Source organism: Lissotriton helveticus, chromosome 11, assembly GCF_964261635.1.
Source record: "Lissotriton helveticus chromosome 11, aLisHel1.1, whole genome shotgun sequence".
Taxonomy (NCBI): domain Eukaryota; kingdom Metazoa; phylum Chordata; class Amphibia; order Caudata; family Salamandridae; genus Lissotriton; species Lissotriton helveticus.
Window position 1 is genome coordinate 1,128,088,922 of NC_136072.1, and position 19,607 is coordinate 1,128,108,528.

Genomic DNA, 19,607 nt, shown 5'->3' on the forward strand with positions numbered 1-19,607 from the left:
ATGGTTGCTTACGGGGGCGAGGATGTCTCAAGGCTAGTGGAAGAGGTTGTTTAGGGAGCTATGTCAAATACGGGGGGTAGAGTTTGGCAGGGGCATGAGGTTGGCGAGGGAGAGTTCAGCAAGGTGAAGGTGGTTCATTAGTTCCAAGATGGAAATATGAATGCTCTGGGTTAGTTTGGCAGCTCTGGAGAGCAGAGAAACCATGTCCCTATCAGGTGGGGGGCAGTGGTTCGGGAATCATTCTGGCTGCATGTATAGGTGATAGGGAGGAAGGACTGCATGATATTTTATTCTGTTTGCTAGTGTGAAAAGGTTCATTCACACACATGGAGATGGAAATTGAGGATGGCATGTTTGCTTCACTAATTTAAAGCGCATTTTTAAACAAGAGTTACCAAAAATGTATGCTGCAATATGAATAACTTTTAAAACATTGTTAAAGAATTTACGATCTCTGCAGTCTTTAAAGGTTTAAAATGCACGCGTCAAACATGGGCACTATTATTGGTGGACAACGGACCAATTAGGTAGTGCAACCTGAGCTAAAAAAGCATGTGACCCTTAGAACGGTTTGATGAACGCCTACCTGTGAACAAGGCTCGATGGTAAAGCTAAATGCATAAGATCTATGGCGTGTTATTTATAGCATGATTGCCAGCTTGTCTCCAATGTTTGAAATAAAGTGCGTGAAACCCTCTTTAGACAGTAGTCGTCGCCTTTCTATGAAAGGAATGTGTGGTGATAAATAACAGGATTATTTGTTCCTGCACGATGAAGCCGCGTCCCTGTAACCTTTGTTTCATCAGTGATGATACTGCCCATGTCATGAGCGAATTCATATGTGAGGTCTTAAGCAGTGCATTCCGGGTGCGTAAGTCATAGTTAGCTCAGGTAACTATAACTGCTGATTTTTTTAATGGTTTTGTACAAGTGAAATCTGAGCCTAGCTTTAAAATCCCTGTAACCTTTGTTGTTTTCAGTGACTTTCTAAGTTTTTGTAAAATTCTATTTCATAAAAAACTTCCCTCTGACCTTTGGGTTGTTCATAGAATTGCTAAGTTTTTACATCTTTTAAATCTTAACTGTAACCTGTCACCTTTGAGAGTGGGTGTGTGAGTACATGTGTAAGATCATGAGTGGGTGTATGAGTGCCTGTGTGGCTCTGTGAGTGGGTCTTTGAGTGCCTGTGTGGGTCCGAGTGAGTGTGTGAGTATCTGAGTGGGTGTGTGGGTGCCTGTGAGTACCTGGGTGTGTCTGGGTGAGTGTGTAAGTGCCTGTGTATGTTTGTGAGTGTGTGTGTGGTGCTATGCATATTTGGCATTTGCTTACTTTGAGTATTTAAAAGGGAGAATCATGCACTCTGCTGTCACCAGGAGACAATAAGATTGTGCTCCAATAGATGACCGATGCAGTCACCTCTATTAAGAATTTCAGATGTATTTTTTTCATTTATGTATAAAGTTTTATATAGCGCGAACATGACCCTTGCGGGTATCAGAGCACTTTACAATGATCAAGGCGATATGTCTAAAAATAACATCATCGAACATGGACAAGGTATGGGCATCTCTCCTAGAGAGCAGACCCCAGGCTCCAGGTGGACCGTAACCAGTAGAACAGAGAAAGAGTATAGTTTGCAAGAAGAAACATGAGATTATTTTTCAGTGTGGAATATGAGAGGAAACACACTTGCTTTGCTTTTGCCAGGTCTCCCTGGGTGCCCTGGCACCCACCAAGGGGATCTAGTGTGTTATGGGACTATGAGGGGAGCCTCAAGGCCCCCACAGTCCCTAGCCTCCTACAGGAGCCAACATTGCTGTTGCACACAAGAAGCTGCTGAAAATGCGGCTCCCTGCGTGCAAGAGCAAGACTTTTTAATCTCTTTCCCTACCCACATGTCTGCGGGCTGGGAAAGAGACGGAAACTCTGCTTCCAGCAAGTGGGAGCAGTTTGACATCTCCCGCTTGCTGGAAGCGGAGTGTTAGCTGCTTGCTTTTGCTTCCACCAAGCAAAAGCAATGTCCCAGGGGTGGGCACCGCGGGACATAGCAGGAGCTGGACCTGGGGGGTGGCGGTCACCAGGGCCAAATGTGGCTTAGGAGGGGAGCCATGCCGCTCCCTCCTTTGTTGTGCACGGGCTGCACCGGGGAGGTGATGGTGTGGCCATAGGGACATGGCGGTTCTTGGGGGGGGAGAGGGTCCACGTAACACCCTGCTTGTTTATATATGTTGCCTTGGTGAGGTGGTGGTTCCTAGGTCAAAGCTCCAGGAGGGGGAAGGTTCACGCAACCCACTCCTCCCTCCCCCCTCCAATATCTAAATAAAGCTCCGGGGAGGTAGTGGTCCCCGTGGCTAAACACATGCCTAGAAGGGTGGCCCGTGTGCCCCCTCCTTCTATTTTTAAATGCCTGCATGCCCCTGGGACCTGGCCCGCCCAGGGGCTAATATGAAAACCAGCACGGGAGACCGCGTTTTTTGTTTGTTTGTTGCTTTGTCGCAATTATACGGCAATACATGTATGTGATCGTGGGGGTGTCGCGGGCCGGAAAATCAGGCAAGGAGGCCGGATATAGTGGGCTATAGTAGAGTTTTATTGGTACGAAAGTCAATAGACAGGATGACAAAGGCAGTCCGGTAAGACGGGTGGTTCTTCCTGGTCGACGATCTTCTATTGCCGGGTCTTGGGATGTTCTTCGTCTCCGTAGCTGGGGAGATACCTCGGAGGGCAATAAGAGAGAGAAGGGACCGTTAGACCGAACTTGGTCTCAATCGTATGCTGACACCGACACCGGGACGTGTGGGGGAAGAAAAGAAGGACTAGTGAGGTAGGGTTCTATGGGGAGGAGGAACGTACGGAAGTCAGGGAAGTAGGTCAGAGAAAGTGTGTTAGGGTGACGGTGGCGGGAAGAGGGGTGTTTGCAAGGTGAAGTGCTTTACAGTAATCACAGTGCAGTTAACGTGCGACAAGTGCCTAAAGGTGAGAGGACTATACAATATATACACTGAACACCTAGCGTGCTCACGGGGAGGTCTACGCTACTCACCCGGTCCGCCGTAGCTCTCCAGTTGAGCTACGGCCGCTCTTCAGCCACCTCCTCAAGGGCTCCACCAGTCCTCCGACCACTCGTCTTCTTCGGCTTGCTCTTCCTCTCGCTCTCCGACACCAGTCTGAGTATCCTGCCACAATGCTCCGACGTCGTCCTCACAGTGGCGTTCGCTTTTCACTGGTGCTGTCGCTGCCTCGGAGGCGGGCCTTCCGGGTTCACGGTGACGTACTTCCGGTGCCTGAGGCCCGGTGATAGGTTCCTGGAACAGAGAGAGGGGCGGGGCACTGTGGGTCATGCTGTTCGCTCTGACACTGTTACGGACCCGAGGGGGTTGTCTAAAAGTGCGTGAGTGGGAAGTCCTTGACAACGGTAAGGTTTCAGGGGGGCACAGGCCAGGCGGGGGTGTAACAGGGACCGGGTCACATTCCCTTCCCCTAGCTGTCCTTCTTGTACCGGTGGAGGAACTGGGGTACCGGGACAAAAAGTCTGCGTTGCCTTGTTCAGGTCCTTTTCGGTGGCGTGTCTGAAACCGAAAGGGTTGGAGAGATAGGAACCATCGGAGGACCCGGTCGTTGTGTCCCTTATTCCGGGCCATCCATTCCAAGGGGGCATGGTCGGTGTAAACGGTAAAGTCCCTACCCTCTAGGTAGTATCTCAGGCTCTCGATAGCCCATTTGATTGCGAGGGCTTCTTTCTCAACAACAGCATAGTTAAGTTCCCTAGGAAAGAGTTTTCGACTGAGATATAGCATTGGCTTTTCATTCCCTTGTGAGTCGATTTGGGAGAGGACTGCTCCTAATCCCTGATCGGACGCGTCTGTTTGGAGTACAAAAGGCCGGGTATAATCAGGGCTTACAAGGACAGGACTGGAGGTCAGGGCGTCTTTCAGGTCGTTAAATGCCTGCCATACCAGGGGACTGGGGTGGTTTAGAGCTAGCTCGGTGTGGGTGGCTTTTTTTAACAGGTCGGTAAGAGGGGCAGCCCTTTGAGAGAAGTTGGGGACAAATCTCCTATAGTAACCTAGGAGTCCTAGAAACGCCCGGAGATCTTTCTTTGTCCGGGGAAACGGGAGAGTCGCAATCGCTTTGGTTTTGGACTCCTGGGGTCGGATCAGACCTTCACCCAAAAGGAAACCGAGGTACTGGACGGTTTGGGCGGCCAGGGTGGTTTTAGCCGGATTGATGGAAAACCCAAAGGAGCCCAAGGAAGAGACAACCGCATGCAAATGGATGAGGTGTTGTTCCCAGCTGTCGCTAAAGATGACTATATCATCCAAGTAGGCCCCTGCATAGGCTGTGTGGGGACGTAGTACCAGATTCATGGCCCGCTGGAAGGTGGCAGGGGCACCGTGTAACCCAAAGGGCATGACAATGAATTGGAACAAACCCTCCGGGGTAGAGAAAGCGGTCTTCTTCTTATCCTGTTTTCGGAGGGGGATCTGCCAATAACCCTTGCAGAGGTCAAGGGTTGAAATATATTTGGCCTTCCCTATCCTTTCGACCATTTCGTCAACTCGGGGGAGAGGGTAGGTATCAAATCGGGAGACTTTGTTCACCTCCCGGAAGTCTATACAAAATCGGACAGAGCCGTCGGGTTTCGGCACCAGAACTATAGGGGAGTTCCACTCACTGACCGACGGCTCGATGATTCCCATCCTTAACATGTCCTCGGTCTCCCTCTTTATAACTGCTCTGCGTGCCTCAGGGACTCGATAGGGACGCAGTCTAACCACCTTCCCGGGTTCTGTCTCAATCGAGTGTTCGGTGACGGTAGTACGTCCCGGACAAGAAGAAAAGACCTTCATTACAGGGGTCAGGGCTGTTTGGAGGGCTTGGACCTGTACCGGAGTTAAAGCAGGGTCCAGACAGGGGTCGAACGGAAAGGAAAAAGGGGGCCTACTTCCCAAAAGAACAGGACGGGGTCCCTCCCACTTTTTTAGATGGTTTACATGATAGATCTGGGACGTGCCTCTTGTGGGATCGAGTTCTATCTCATATGTTACGGGGGTGACCTGTCGTTGAATGGCATAGGGCCCTTGCCACTGGCCCAAGAGTTTTTGGTCTGAGGAGGGCATCATCAAGAGGACCAGGTCACCCACAGCGAATACCCTGGCCTTGGTACCCTTATCATATTGGTTTTTCTGCGTATTTTGGGCCTTTTCCATGTTCTGTTTCACTATCTCTCTTATCTCAGCTAAATGGGTCTTGAGATTGTTAACGTATTCTGGCAAAGGGCGGGTACGGTCAGGCTCAGCTTCCCAGGCTTCTTGGGCCATATCAAGTAGGGTCCTTGGGGGCCTCCCATACAGCAGTTCATATGGGGAGTAGCCCGTACTGCTCTGGGGTTTACATCTTATGGCAAACAGGGCCAAAGGCAGGATTTCCTCCCATCTTTTGGCCTCCAGGCCTAACAGTTTTTTCAGTGTCTGTTTCAACGTTGCGTTATAACGTTCGACTAGACCATCCGTCTGGGGATGGTATGCCGAAGTTCGGATTTGCTTTATTCCTAGCGTAGAACAGACTTGTTTGAGTAGGGAGGAAACGAATGGGGTGCCTTGATCAGTGAGGATTTCTCGGGGAAAGCCTACTCTGGTAAACAGTGTGATTAGTGCCTTGGCGATGTTCTGTGCTGTGGGTTGGCGTAATGGGAAGGCCTCCGGGAAGCGGGTAGCGTAGTCTACTATGACAAGGGCGTACCGACAACCTGTTCGGGAGGGTAACATGGGCCCTATTATGTCCATCCCTACCCTAGTGAATGGGACATCAATGAGAGGAAGAGGTTGTAGTGGTACCTTAGGGGGTCGGTATCGGCTGTTTTTCTGGCAGACAACGCATTCGCGACAGTAGGTTTTGATGTATTGATGTACCCCGGGCCAGTAAAACTTATCAAGGACAGTCTGGCTCGTTTTCTCGTCCCCAAAATGACCCCCTAACAGGTGACTGTGTGCTAGAAAGAGGACCTTGTCCTGGAAGGGGCCGGGAATCAACAGTTGGGCAGATTGTAAGGGGCCTCCCTTTCGATATAACAACCCCCTCTTCTTAAAGAAATAAGGACCTACTTGTGTGGGGTCTTCCTGTTCTAAGGCCCTTCCCCATGCTTCTTGCAGGAGTGGGTCCTCCTGTTGGGCGGCACGGAACTCTTGATCGGTTTGCCAGGGTGAGTCATCCACATTCACTGGATAAGCAAAGGAAGGGTGTTTCTTCTCCTGTCTTTTCTGATTCTTGGATTTGTGCGGTTTCGGTTCTTTGCAAGGAGAGGATGGACCCTGAGGGTAAGGGGCTTCTTTCCACCATTGTGACAGGGAGTCCGTAGTGTCCTGGAGAAGGGTTGGGAGTCCGGGATAGTCGCTACCTAATATAGCTGGTTCGGGCAACGCCGGTACCAGACCGACCGTGAGGTGGGTTCCCGGGTCTCTGGGATGTTGCACCCAGACTTGGGTGGTGGGATAGCGTTTGGTATCGCCATGTACACACTGTATTGCCACTGTTCCGGTTGGTGGTCCGGTGGGAAGAACCAAGTCTTGCGGCCGAAGGACGCTTTGTCTGCACCCGGTATCAGCGAGGGCCAGCAACTCCTGTCCTTCAATGGTCACGGGACAATGAAACGGAGGTGGGGTGTCCCTTGGTGTGTTGCAAACATAGTTCCGAACCAGTCCAATTTCCATGGGTACCTCCTTCTGAGGACACATGCGGGCAATGTGGCCAAAGTTCCCACACTGGTAACACTGGGGTCCGGGATTGGGGGGACGATACAGGACTGGAGAGTGCAAGAGTGGAGGAGGTTCAGGTCTTCGAGAGGGCAACGGGCGGGTTGGACGGCTGGCTGTGGGGTTGTGGGGTCGGTGCGGGTTTTCCTCCTTACCGCGTTGCAACTCCTGAGCACGGCCATAGGCACAGGCGATTTCAACTGCGGTTTCCAAAGTCAACCAAGTATGTTGCCGAACCCATCTCTGAGTGGCGGGATGCAAAGAGTTCAAGAACTGTTCGAGATAGACTTTCTCTAATATCTCGTCTTTGGTGGAGTTTTCCGGTCTAAGCCACCGGTTGGCAAGGTCCTTGATCCGGAAGGAGAGAGCGCGCGGATTTTCTTGCGGCCCTTCCTTAGCTTGTCTGAGCTTCGCTCTGTACGTGTCGTCGTCGACCCTTCAAGCGCTCTAGAATGCACTTCTTTATGTCGGCATAGGGGTTGTTGCCTTGAATGTTGGCTTGTTGATAGGCCGCCTGTAGGTCTCCAGTGAGGAGGGGACCGAGGTATTGGCCCCAACGATCCTCGGGCCAGTTTGCCGCTTGTGCCAGCCTCTCAAAGTTTGTAAAGAAATAGTCCGGGTCTTCCCCCGGGACAAACTTTTGCAAAACCACGGAGGGGAGTGAAGCCATGGCCCGTGGTTGTCCTAAGACGTCAGACAGTTTGCCCATAGCTTGGTCGTGAGCGGTTCCTTGGCCCTTCAAGACGTCATGTAGCTGCCCTCTGTCGTCTTCGGCGGTTTTCAGAAACTTCTCCATGAGTAACCCCAGTTGTTCTTGGGAGTCGGCCATCCTCTTCATGACGGCCTCCATGCTTCCAGCTGATCCCACTTCTGACACCAAATGTGATCGTGGGGGTGTCGCGGGCCGGAAAATCAGGCAAGGAGGCCGGATATAGTGGGCTATAGTAGAGTTTTATTGGTACGAAAGTCAATAGACAGGATGACAAAGGCAGTCCGGTAAGACGGGTGGTTCTTCCTGGTCGACGATCTTCTATTGCCGGGTCTTGGGATGTTCTTCGTCTCCGTAGCTGGGGAGATACCTCGGAGGGCAATAAGAGAGAGAAGGGACCGTTAGACCGAACTTGGTCTCAATCGTATGCTGACACCGACACCGGGACGTGTGGGGGAAGAAAAGAAGGACTAGTGAGGTAGGGTTCTATGGGGAGGAGGAACGTACGGAAGTCAGGGAAGTAGGTCAGAGAAAGTGTGTTAGGGTGACGGTGGCGGGAAGAGGGGTGTTTGCAAGGTGAAGTGCTTTACAGTAATCACAGTGCAGTTAACGTGCGACAAGTGCCTAAAGGTGAGAGGACTATACAATATATACACTGAACACCTAGCGTGCTCACGGGGAGGTCTACGCTACTCACCCGGTCCGCCGTAGCTCTCCAGTTGAGCTACGGCCGCTCTTCAGCCACCTCCTCAAGGGCTCCACCAGTCCTCCGACCACTCGTCTTCTTCGGCTTGCTCTTCCTCTCGCTCTCCGACACCAGTCTGAGTATCCTGCCACAATGCTCCGACGTCGTCCTCACAGTGGCGTTCGCTTTTCACTGGTGCTGTCGCTGCCTCGGAGGCGGGCCTTCCGGGTTCACGGTGACGTACTTCCGGTGCCTGAGGCCCGGTGATAGGTTCCTGGAACAGAGAGAGGGGCGGGGCACTGTGGGTCATGCTGTTCGCTCTGACACTGTTACGGACCCGAGGGGGTTGTCTAAAAGTGCGTGAGTGGGAAGTCCTTGACAACGGTAAGGTTTCAGGGGGGCACAGGCCAGGCGGGGGTGTAACAGGGACCGGGTCACAATGTATTTTGCTTTTTTTGCCCTGGCAGGGTCCTCAGGGATACCAGGGCTAGGGAGTTAGGGTATTCTGCCCTGAACCCTTTTCAGTTTTTTTTTAACATGTTTTCTGGGACTCCCAAGATGGCTGCCAACACTTCCTGGTTGAAGTGGTGGCAGCCAATCAGATATCACCACGAGATCCGGAGGATTCATAGAGCCTTTGAGTCCCTAGATATACACATTTAGATTTCTTTTATTAACTCTATAACTACTGAGCAGATTTACACTAAATAACAAAAAAGAGCGCTTTTTTGACCAAGAGCTACCTTTCTACCAAATTTGGTGTAATTCCGTCCAGCGGTTCGGGCTGTAGTCGGGTCTAAAATCCCTATGAGAATTAACAAGGGGAACACTTTTTTTGATCCCGCCCTTTTTCTCAGTCCCCGCTAGAAGGATCTCCCGAAACTTTCCTTGTACAACTAGTATCACTGGCACACTTTTATGGGGAAAAGTTTTGTGAAGATTCGTCAAACGGCGCCAAAGATATAGGTAAGTAAACAACGCCTTCCTATGGAAATAGGGTCCTAACTATAACTACCCACAGGTGACCGTCAGTAGGTAATATATGTATAAATATATATATATATTCACCGTGAAAAAATGGCAATAATATCTTTGCATTAAATAAACTTCAGCAATTCACTGGGAATAACTGAAGGTTAAAGTGATGTTATAGTTGGGTAAAAATGTCAGTTTAAATGGAAAGTTTTAAACTAAAAATAACAAAAAAAAACACTGACATTCACCAGTTTGTTATTTGAAGTGACTATAGCTCATGCCCTGTCATGCACAGTGTTGTCATCAATGATTCCATTGTAGATGTCATAGAACATATCATGAGTGATTTAATATGGGAGGTCATACACAGTGCATGGCGACTGCATTAGTTATAGTTACTTCAAATAAGTATAACTGATGAATTTCAGTGTTTTTTAAAGTGCAAAACGTTATGCTTAAACTGAAATTTTCACTTAATTATAACGTCACTTTAATCTTTTTTTTTTTTTTAGTGAAGGCTGTGGGCAGTGTGTGGTTGGCTCAAGTACCCCCTCCCCCTCACTTCCCACAGTTGGCCTCCCCCGGTGCGCAACGACCTTTGGTCATCAACCAACCACAGACACTCCCCCGAGCCCCCCCGTTAGGTTTTTTAAATTGTCATCTGGGCCCCCCCAACAAGGTCCAAGTGGTCAGGATACCTCTGCCCTTTTTTTTTTAAATTCATGACACAGGGCCTGAGTCCCTGTGTCTGTCATGTAACAGCAGCCGCAGCGTTTCTTCTCATGTTGCAACCCGCCCATCAGAGAGTGCAAGCTCTCTCAGGATTTGCGGGAGTGAACCATCCGACGGGAATAAAGGTCCCCTCTACTGTTCAGATTACTCTATTATATACGTGTCTGCGGGACTCCTGTGAGAGGCCTAGAAACCTAACTATCCAGTTACATATACATTTTAAACTTTAGTTTCTTGAAAACTACGAAATGGATTTACACCATATCACAAAAAGCACTCTGTTTTGGCTGTAGCGATGTTCAAACATCCCTATGGAAATTGCATAGAAAAATTGCATATTGGGACACCCCTTTTTTCTCAGTTTCTGCTTGCCCTATCACCCCAATCTTTTAAGGAAGGAGCTGAGGTGGATGAACTTAAAAAAAAAATGTTTTGTGAAGATGTGTCAAAATGCTCCAAAGTTATTGGCAAACTAAAAAAGAAACACTCTTTATTTGGTAACTAGCTCCTAACTATAACTACACAGTGGCCACCACCGCTGAGTAATATATTTCTATATAATAACGTTTTGAACTAAAAAGACACCGGAATCCGCCAGTAACAGTTGGCAGAGCTAACTATAACTTGTGCCCCTGCCATTCAATGCTGATGACCTCACATATTATATTTCTCATTACATTTTCTATGACATTTTTGATGACATCTCCAATGACATTGATGAAATCACTGATAACATCATCCAATGAGTTTGTTAGTTTATAGTTTACATAGTGGCGGGTAACTACTGTATTACTATTCTACATGCAAGTATGTAGAGTGCGGCACAGGTGATTCTATGAATAAGAACAATAGTTAATTTTTGTTGAGAAATGCATCGATATCCATATTAACATATTAAAGAGTAACTCTTTGTGCACATGACTTGTGTCCAGTATGTTCCACACAGGTTTTTTGGTTCTGCAGAAAATGTTTCCAAAATTAAGTATTGTAAGAAGACTAGAGTTATTACACTGAATTGTCTTAGCATGAAAGTTTCTACATAACATAGAAGTCTCTGTGCACCAGGTACTAAGCCATGTGCATTTGCTTGTTTAGCTTCAAAAGATGTGCTATATGTAACGCTTTCATCACAGTTTGAAAGCTTCAGCTAGTATGATCTTTAGTACCTTCAGACTTGTTATTTTGAGCGACTAGTGTCTTTTTTTGACTAGTGTTGCATGGTAGGAAAGAATAGCAGGCGTTGGGAGTAGAGTAGGGGTAAACTTGAATAGAAGGATGGGTGGGAAGGTGATAGCTGGTCGAGGTGCATTAGTGGTAGAAAGGAGGTGTAGGTTGGTGGGAATTAATCGAAATAGGCCATAGGGATTACAGTAGTTAGCTGTGTTAGGAGTATGCCAGTGGAGAGAGTATGCATATGAGGTTGTGTATAAAGGAGTAGGTTAAAAGAAGCGAGAGAGGTCGGAAAGGTAGGATGTGAGGACGGGTACACCTAAGGGGCTGTGCAAGGTGGGAGCCGAGGAGGAAAACTTGTTTATGCGACTCTGGATCCAGCTCAAACACATAACCTGTAACTGGTATGATTAAAGTGTATGGAGCTGATCTCCTTGGTTAGTGACTGGTCGACTGCACCCCAGCTCCTGATCAACACTATAGGTGGGGCCCGATTTAACCAACTTTAAGTACTATCATACGCTTTCAATTCCTTTTCTAAACACTCCAGACACTAGTGCTAAGCTGACTCTGAAATAACATTTTACACAAGCAAATCGGATTAAACAGCTTCTGTTCACTTATACTAGGCTTTTAACTAATCTTTTATTGTTCTTTTTGCAAGTTTACTTCAGGTTTTACAAGAGAACCCAAATTGGGTGCACACCACAAACAACAGATTCATATGAGATTTGCACTGCAAAAACCACCTGCTCTTACCAACTTTGCTCTGGCCTTCCTCTCTTGTCTCTTCAGTGCTCCGAATGAGAAATAGCACTGTTAAAATGCTTGTTTGAATGCACTAATATAGTTTTAGGAGTTAGCAAATGTATACCAACTCCTAAAATGGGATTATCACCCCATACCAAATCGGTATTTGGAAGAAGCGTGCTGTAGGCGTCCATTTCCAAATACTGATTATGTATGATATGTGTCAATACTTTGTGTACAAAATTCGGTTGTAAAACATTGAAAAATTAAAGACTCGCTAGCTGGGGTTGTAATGGGTTCGCAAAAGGGAAGAGGTCCATTTCAGGCCTTTTTTTCCTTTGTGAATTAGAAATGGTTTATTGGAGTTACCTACTTTCAAACAAACTTTAGAAAAAAGTAAAAAGTGAACACTTTCTTTTTAAAATTCAGCCCTGTATTTTTTAAGGAAAACGGGCTGCATTTAATGATAGACATAGTAGTCTGCTGACCTTAGCAGGCCACCATCCCTGTGATGCTCTAGAATTGAAGGGCGTTGCAATTTACGACCTTCCTCATTAATGTTCATGAGGTATGTCGGATTAGAAACCATAACTCATGAAATACTGATTGCAGTTTTACATCAGTATTTTGAGACCATATTTTGTACCTCTGGTCCTATGCTCTTAAATCCTTTTCTAATGTTGTTAGTAGTGCACAGTAGCTTTAGTAACACCTGCTTGTAGAGCTCTCTTCCATCAGAGAAGGTGTACCAGCAGAAACCGTGCTGAAGATGTACACCTGGTAAACACATAAGACTTGAGGAAGGAGAGCCCTGATTCATTACTTGGGGTACTGTGTTTTAATGCAGTTTCCGTCTTTGCTCCGCTCCTTCAATCTGCTCTTTTCATTGTATTCTAGTGGGGAGTTGAATGTATCCACCTTTTTTTATCCTAATGAATGCCTTTTCACCTTTCTGATGTTGGGAGATGTGAATGCTGCTAGGGTTTTGCCATCTCCTTGCACTCAGCTGACAGCCAAAGGTTATGTGACTGATGTCGGAACTAGCATGAAATCTTTGTTTTTTGTATTATGTTATCAAGTCTAAAAGTGAGGATTATGATTTCTAGACTAGACTCCATTCTACCTACTACAGCTTCACCAGCCCCCGACTCTCTTTTTGAACTTCCAACTCTTGTCTAATCCTTGTTCACTGCTTTTCCAGCACAAAGAGAACATGGTCCCATACCTGCTGCGGCTGCTGAAAGGACTCCCGAAGGTGCAGTGGATCGAAGAGAGCATGTCCCGGAAAACCAGAGGTGAGCTCCAGCGTGGGTTTCTGCAGCCGCAGCAGATGTATTTACTAATGAAAACTCTACGCGGGCTTCTGCTGATGGGAGGTTATTTAGTGGGCCGAAGATATTTAACTTCTCTTTTTCGGAGTAGTCCCCATTGCAGAGAAGTCTTTACTTCCATCCTTCTTTGCATTACAAATGAAATAACATAATCACAGCGGGTATTTTGATGAAAGTATAATGATAGTAAAATATAGCTGCTCAGCTAATTTTGTATTTACTCTTGGGTTTGCTTAGCTTTGCCCTTTACGTCTTAGATACCTTTCAAGTACATTTCAACTCCGGAAGGACAAATAATTGTATTTCATCTTGTACTAATAATGGCCTTCAGAAGGCACCCTTTATGACTGCAAAATATACTTTCACCTTTATCTTCATTTTCTGCCTTCAGCGGCTGACAAAACAGTCATCACCTTTTACTGAAGTAAATATGTATTTCTAGTTCTGATTATACTCTTTGCTTTACTCGTTGCTCTTTATGAAATATTTGTATATTTCTGCTCATGATTTGTTCATCTTTGTTTTTGCCCAAAAGCAGTTTGGCATGCTATTTTATGTCTGTCTGTGCACGTGCTATTCTAACCATTTTGTTTTTAATTTCCATTGGAGACCCTTGGACAACGTTGTCTTGCCTCTGCAGTAGTGCAGCTTTTTAAGTAATGTCACCATTTGGGCAGGGACCACAGTATGTTTAAGAGGATGTGACACCATACATTTTCAAAGAGCACTGGCATCTCCTCACTTGAGTGACACCATAGTGCGTTTATTGCATTGGCTTCAAACTAGAGCCCACAGGTTCCGCAGGGACATTACTCCCAACATTTCCTTTAATGTAATGACTGCAAAGAGTGTGCTACTAGCAGTACTATGTGGGAAAGTGAGCAGAGCACACAGGCCCAGATTACAACTGGTGCAGTAACTAGTACAATTTCATGTTTGCTGAATGGAGTGCAAATTACACACCTTCTAATTACGGTGTCCTCTTTTGAGCATCCATGAGTGCACAGCCATTTTAACCGAAGCCAAAATCTTCTAAACTAGCCGTTCAAAACTAGGCCTGGGCGGAAATTACGCTACGCTCGTGTAGTTTACACAACTACGCGCTACGCTAATTGCACGTGGCACAGTGCAAATACGCTTTGAGGGCATTTTTTGCTTGCTCGCAGTCCTCAACGTCAAGTTGGCAACCGCGAGCGAGCAAAATGACATCCCAGCGAGACTTTTTCCTCGTTTGCGATCAGCAACATCAAGTTGCCGATCGCGAGCGTGGAAAATAAACCTCCCGGCTAGATTCTCAACGCGAGGAGGTCAGGTTTCTCATTGCGAGTGGTTGCGTATGCTCGCGACTGCTCACGATGAGAAACTACCAGTCCGCGTTGAGAAAAGTGCGAGCGGCAGAAAACGACTGCTTGCACTGTGCAAGACGCCGTTTGCAATGATTGCCCAGTGCGGACAAGCATCCGGCACTGTGCAAGCATTGCAAACAGCATTTCCTACCGCACTACGCAGTGCTACGCGTAGCTCGCGTAGTGCGCTTCGCGTAGCTACGCGTAGCGCTACGACACAAACTACGCCCATGGTTATTCAAAACTCTGAAGCCTTGTCTTGGTTGTCGACATGCAAAGATTGATGAGAAAGGAACTTGTGTAATCGGTCCCACATACCGTGTGACATTTGTTTCTTTTGTTTCCCGTCAGGTGTGCTTCCTGTTTCTGAAACCTTCAGTTTCTGCCTGGTGACTCTGCTGTCCGACGTTGCCCACAGGGACACGGTTTTCCGAGCACAGGTATGTAATGCACAAGGGTATGATGTTCTGTGGAAGACCTTGCCAGGTGAGTGTTTACATATTTTCAACACTGCTCGAATCCTCTAGCTCTGCTGATTTAGTAATATCCCAATCTTTGAAAATTGTACAATACCTTAATTCTGCTTCTGCATTCCTATTCCCCCTCATTAAATATGCACCTAATTATTAATACATATATTCATTAATAGGTTTAGTATATAAGCAGTCACAGTATCCAAAATGTCAGTGCATGTAATGTGTTTGTTAGTATAACAGTAATAGACTTTTTTACCTAAAGAAATCATCTTTTATAGTCCACTTTTTAAGATGCTGGCTGCAGCTCAGTTCTGCAAGCTCAGTCAGTACGTGTGAGGTCACTCCTTGGGAGGGCGTGCGAGCGTCTGTGGTGGAAATATAGTGTTTTGCTTGTAAGATCACCAAGACTGCCTTTTTCCCCTTTAAAATGCCTCGACATGCATTTATCTCAATCACAGCTACTAGACGTTGAATCTTTGCAATCGTTCACGCTTTCCCTAAAGCTCATGTTCTGCTCCCATTTGTTCTAGATCCTCGAGGGGATTCTTGATGTGATGCAATTTCTGCTTGCAATGTGCCAGTCTCCGCAGACCCAGGACAAAGGTACCATAAGAGGAGAGATGTGTATATTCAACAATAGTCATCTTTGTGTCTTGCAGACCGAGATTATTTGATTTCATTCAGAAAGTGGACAAGGCTGGAAAGTGGCATACCACAGGGTTTACTCAGTGCCCGAGTGGTATTTGGTTGCTATTGAAAAGTGTCAGGTTTTATTTGCATGCAAAAATACAAGCACAACTAAACTGTTATCCAAAATATAAAATGCCATTCTTCTTGATTTTACTCTGGCCTGGTCGCATTCTTGTGTGCGCTGCTGGGTCTTTAGCTTTTTAGGTACAGCCCTAGTTCTGTTATGTTATTAAAGGTGTGTGAAACCTCTTCTTTAGCAGCTTCCACGGTCCCGGAGTATCAAACATTTAGTTATGTTGCTCTCGTATGTGTCAAGTAATTTGGTTTGTTAGATGGATGTAGAAAACCAAAATATATACTGTTGCATTTTCATGCGGACTTCGTACATGAATTGGTCTGATGACCCGGGATTGACGATACACTTGTCACAGGATGCTCGTAGACTGGGGTTGATCGCAGGTGGGGCTGAGGATGTTTCTTTTGTGCTAGAGCTGAGGTCCATCTGGTATATTTAATTATGACTTTCCCAAACTCACATGGATCACCATGGTTTGGGTAATTTCTAGTAATTGTACAATCTGTTTTTGATTTTGCTTCTCTGCCTTTGGGTGTTTGCAAATATAAGCTTTCATTCTACCTTCTCGGTTTCAGAGACCTGGCCAGTGATTCTGTGTTGTTCTCACTGAATCACTGTGCTCTTCACGACTGTCCTTTTCATTAGGTACAATTGGTGCACACAAGCCAAGTGCAGTGAACTGGACTGGCTGGTAGAACCCAGCAGTTATTTTCTAATATCAACAATATTGGGCTCATATTTATATAGTTGTACCATTTATGGAATAGGGCATACTCCTGGAGGTAGTCTGCAAGTAAATATTCTGTTTTTTGAGTGGTTTGGGGCTGTAGGAGATGCTATTTTGTATCTAGATTTGCCTATTGCTTTTCCAACTGGCAACCCCCAGACCACACCTCTTTCCCAGAGCTGCTGTAGTGTAATTCAGGATTCACAGTTTCACAAAGATACTATAAAAAGTCATCTGAAAAATTAATTCGTTCTAAGTGCTGTAGATGTACTAGGATTCATTTATTGAGTTCCAGTTTGGTCAGTTGTAAAAAACATTGATGCAAGCAGCCAAGGGAGTCAGCACGTACTTCTGATATTTAGTGGGTCGGGTGGAATGGCAGGGGATATCTTGTCTGATATTTGAGCTCCAGTGAGTCTCAGAGGCACTTGATACCTATAGTGAGATTGGGAAGCAGGCGTGACTCTTCCTGTTTTGGTGATTTTGCCTCTCAGCAGCATTTTCTAATAAAATGGTCTCGCACTTCCAGCTATAAAGATGCACTCTTTCCACAGAATATGTGCATATGCTTTTCTTCAGATCACATCTGTAGAATTTGGGCCATCTTTGGATCACCAAAAGTAATTGTAAAACCTTTTGCACAATTGTTGTGTTTGTGATGACAGGTTTAAAGATCATTTAATAGCATCTAAAAGGGTGTGCCAGGATTATTACTAAAGTCAAAACGATTTTCCTCTGAGACAATTCTTCAAGATCTAAATGCAAATTGTCTGGTTGATGGTGGTCCCCTTTTATGTTTTTTGTTTTCAAATGTGTGTTTTGCCTCTCCAGAGTACTTGTGCAAATATGCTGTCCCTTGTCTGATTGGCATCTCCCGGGCCTTCGGGCGTTACAACAACACTGACGAGCCCCTTCTGTCCAAGCTTTTCCCGAAAGCCCCACCTCAGTCCTTGAAGATCCCAGATGAACTGGAAGGCATACGACGGCGCTCCTTCAACGACTTCCGATCGATCATGCCTAGCTCCTTGTTGTCTGTGTGCCAGGGGGATTCTCTGAAGAGGAAGACCAGCAGTGTTTCCAGCAGCTCGCAGGTTTGAGGGTCCCTTCACATTTTTGACACTTCATCCATTGTCGGGAAAGATTGACAGTCTGCGGCTCGTCATTTCAATGTCTTTAAGGGGTACTTAGAGGATCATAATCTCATAGCTGATGTGGGTTTACTTCTGTTTCGTTTGCCTTCCCGAAGAGAAGTCTTTAAGAATAAAGAGCAGTCTTGCACATTGTTCATGCTGCTAGGTGAGGGTGGCAGTCAGCTGATAGGAATCTTCATATGTATTTGTATTCGTTCTGGCGCTCATAGCTTTAAAAGCGAATGACGAAGTCAAGAGATTCCTGGGATGTCAGCATGCATTCATTATTGTTGTCGTGGTGGTTCTGCATTATTACAACTCCTAACTCGAAAGAGCACCTTTCTGATTTTGAGTAATTACGTGCCTATTCCAAATCATGTTCATCATAGAATTTGTGAGGATGGGGTTGTGATAGAATGATAGCACCTTTTGGAAGGTAATAACTCCACTACAGCCCTCTATAACACTTATGCTTTTTGTTTGATGGTTTTTTTAGTCGTGTCATTCGTTTTGTTCGTTTAGTATTGCTTTGTTGTTACCGGATGCCAATTTGAAGGAGTGATGGATATACACTAAATTCAAGATTATAATCAGCCTGAAAATGAATTTGATAAAAAATGGTAACCTAAAAGTGTCCTCATTATTATTATTTTTTTAAATGAAGAAAATCTCTACAATTTCCAATAGGCCTATCTTTACATGTGTGTAGAGCTTTCACCTTCTTCTGCCTTCTAAAAATGTTTGATGTTGAATTCCTAGGAGTACTTTTGCTGGAATGATTGACAGCTAGTGTAGAGCAAGTTCCCCACATACTCGCACTGCTAAGTTGCACATTTGTGCTTCTCATGTGAAATCTACCATCATCCCCCATGAAGCAAGGGCGATGCAACTGCAGTTTTAGATGAGACTTGTACTTTTGGTGCTTTCTTAGCACTCCAGGAAAGCATGGCAAGCATATGTTCTACGTCTTTTTAAGGTTTTAGAACGAAAATAGAGTTGAAATTACTAAAATTGTAAACTGGTACCAGCAGAACAAGTATAAAGTAGGGTAGATGGGAACAATAAAACGAGGATTAGCAAATCCAGTGTTTTCTCTATCTTCATGATTGTATTAACCAGGTAGAGCACGGAGATCAGCAGTTTAAGATTAGGTGATGGTGCAATTTTTCCCACGCATAATACGTATAGTTTTTGCAAAAATTACTTGTGTGGCGCTAAATACTTTTGAGTATTCGTTTATGTAAAAAGTGCAAGTAAGTATACCTTTTTCTCTTTTTCTTTCCCTCTTGTCTCCTCTTTCCTTTTCCCTCTTTTTCTCTCCCATATAACTTTCTCTCTCACTCTGTGATAGACACAGACACACATACTTTAATGCAGCAGCAGTTACATTTTCCTTATGCAGTCAGAAGCGCTAATATATTTGCACTGTTCCATCAAGTGCACCGTATGAGGGACCGCAGTTCAAGCCTATACACCCCCGTCAACAAGATTAAGCATCTTTTACAAAACATTAAAAAAAGACCCAGAACCCTACACACTGGACAAGTCTCGTCTTCCCTCTCTTTCTAACTAAATTGTGCAGTGAAGTATACATGCACTTCACACTAAAGCCCTACTCATCTCACTAGTTTCCACCCCACATGCAAACTTATAATGTAGTTGGCTGTCCTTTAATAGCTGTGCCTGCAGTTTCTCAGTCTTAGTTGCATGTCCAAATCAGCACTGTGAAGTGACAGGCTTAGCAGCCTCCCAGATTGGTTGGTGACTAATCATTTCACTGACAATTCAGTGGCTCTGGCTGGTCAAGATGGTCTTCACATAAAGCTTCCATTCAAAGGTCTGTTGCCCTGACAACTAACCTAGAAAGAAAGCTGGCACGAGAAGAACGTTCCAACAGCTCCAGATATAGTGGTGTTCCCTGCTCCTGAGTGTGCTCTGTCTTGCACAGATGAAGCCACAGAATGCATCACAAACTGTATGCCTTGGCCAATGTAATTCAACTAGATTGGCAGTGCTGTCGAACCGCAGACGGTATTATCACAAGTCCTAACACCTCTC

At 45.9% G+C, this 19,607-nt stretch overlaps 1 protein-coding gene across 2 annotated transcripts in view; it reads left to right on the forward strand.

Annotated features, from left to right (window-relative positions):
- PI4KA (phosphatidylinositol 4-kinase alpha) overlaps window positions 1–19,607 on the forward strand; it is a 517,988-nt gene that overhangs the window by 60,915 nt on the left and 437,466 nt on the right. For both annotated transcript variants that reach the window (XM_078667865.1, XM_078667866.1), the window contains exons 3-6: window positions 12,975–13,068; window positions 14,802–14,890; window positions 15,457–15,529; window positions 17,251–17,510. In XM_078667865.1, the coding sequence (XP_078523991.1) occupies window positions 12,975–13,068; window positions 14,802–14,890; window positions 15,457–15,529; window positions 17,251–17,510 (516 nt within the window). The remainder of the gene's footprint in view (window positions 1–12,974; window positions 13,069–14,801; window positions 14,891–15,456; window positions 15,530–17,250; window positions 17,511–19,607) is intronic.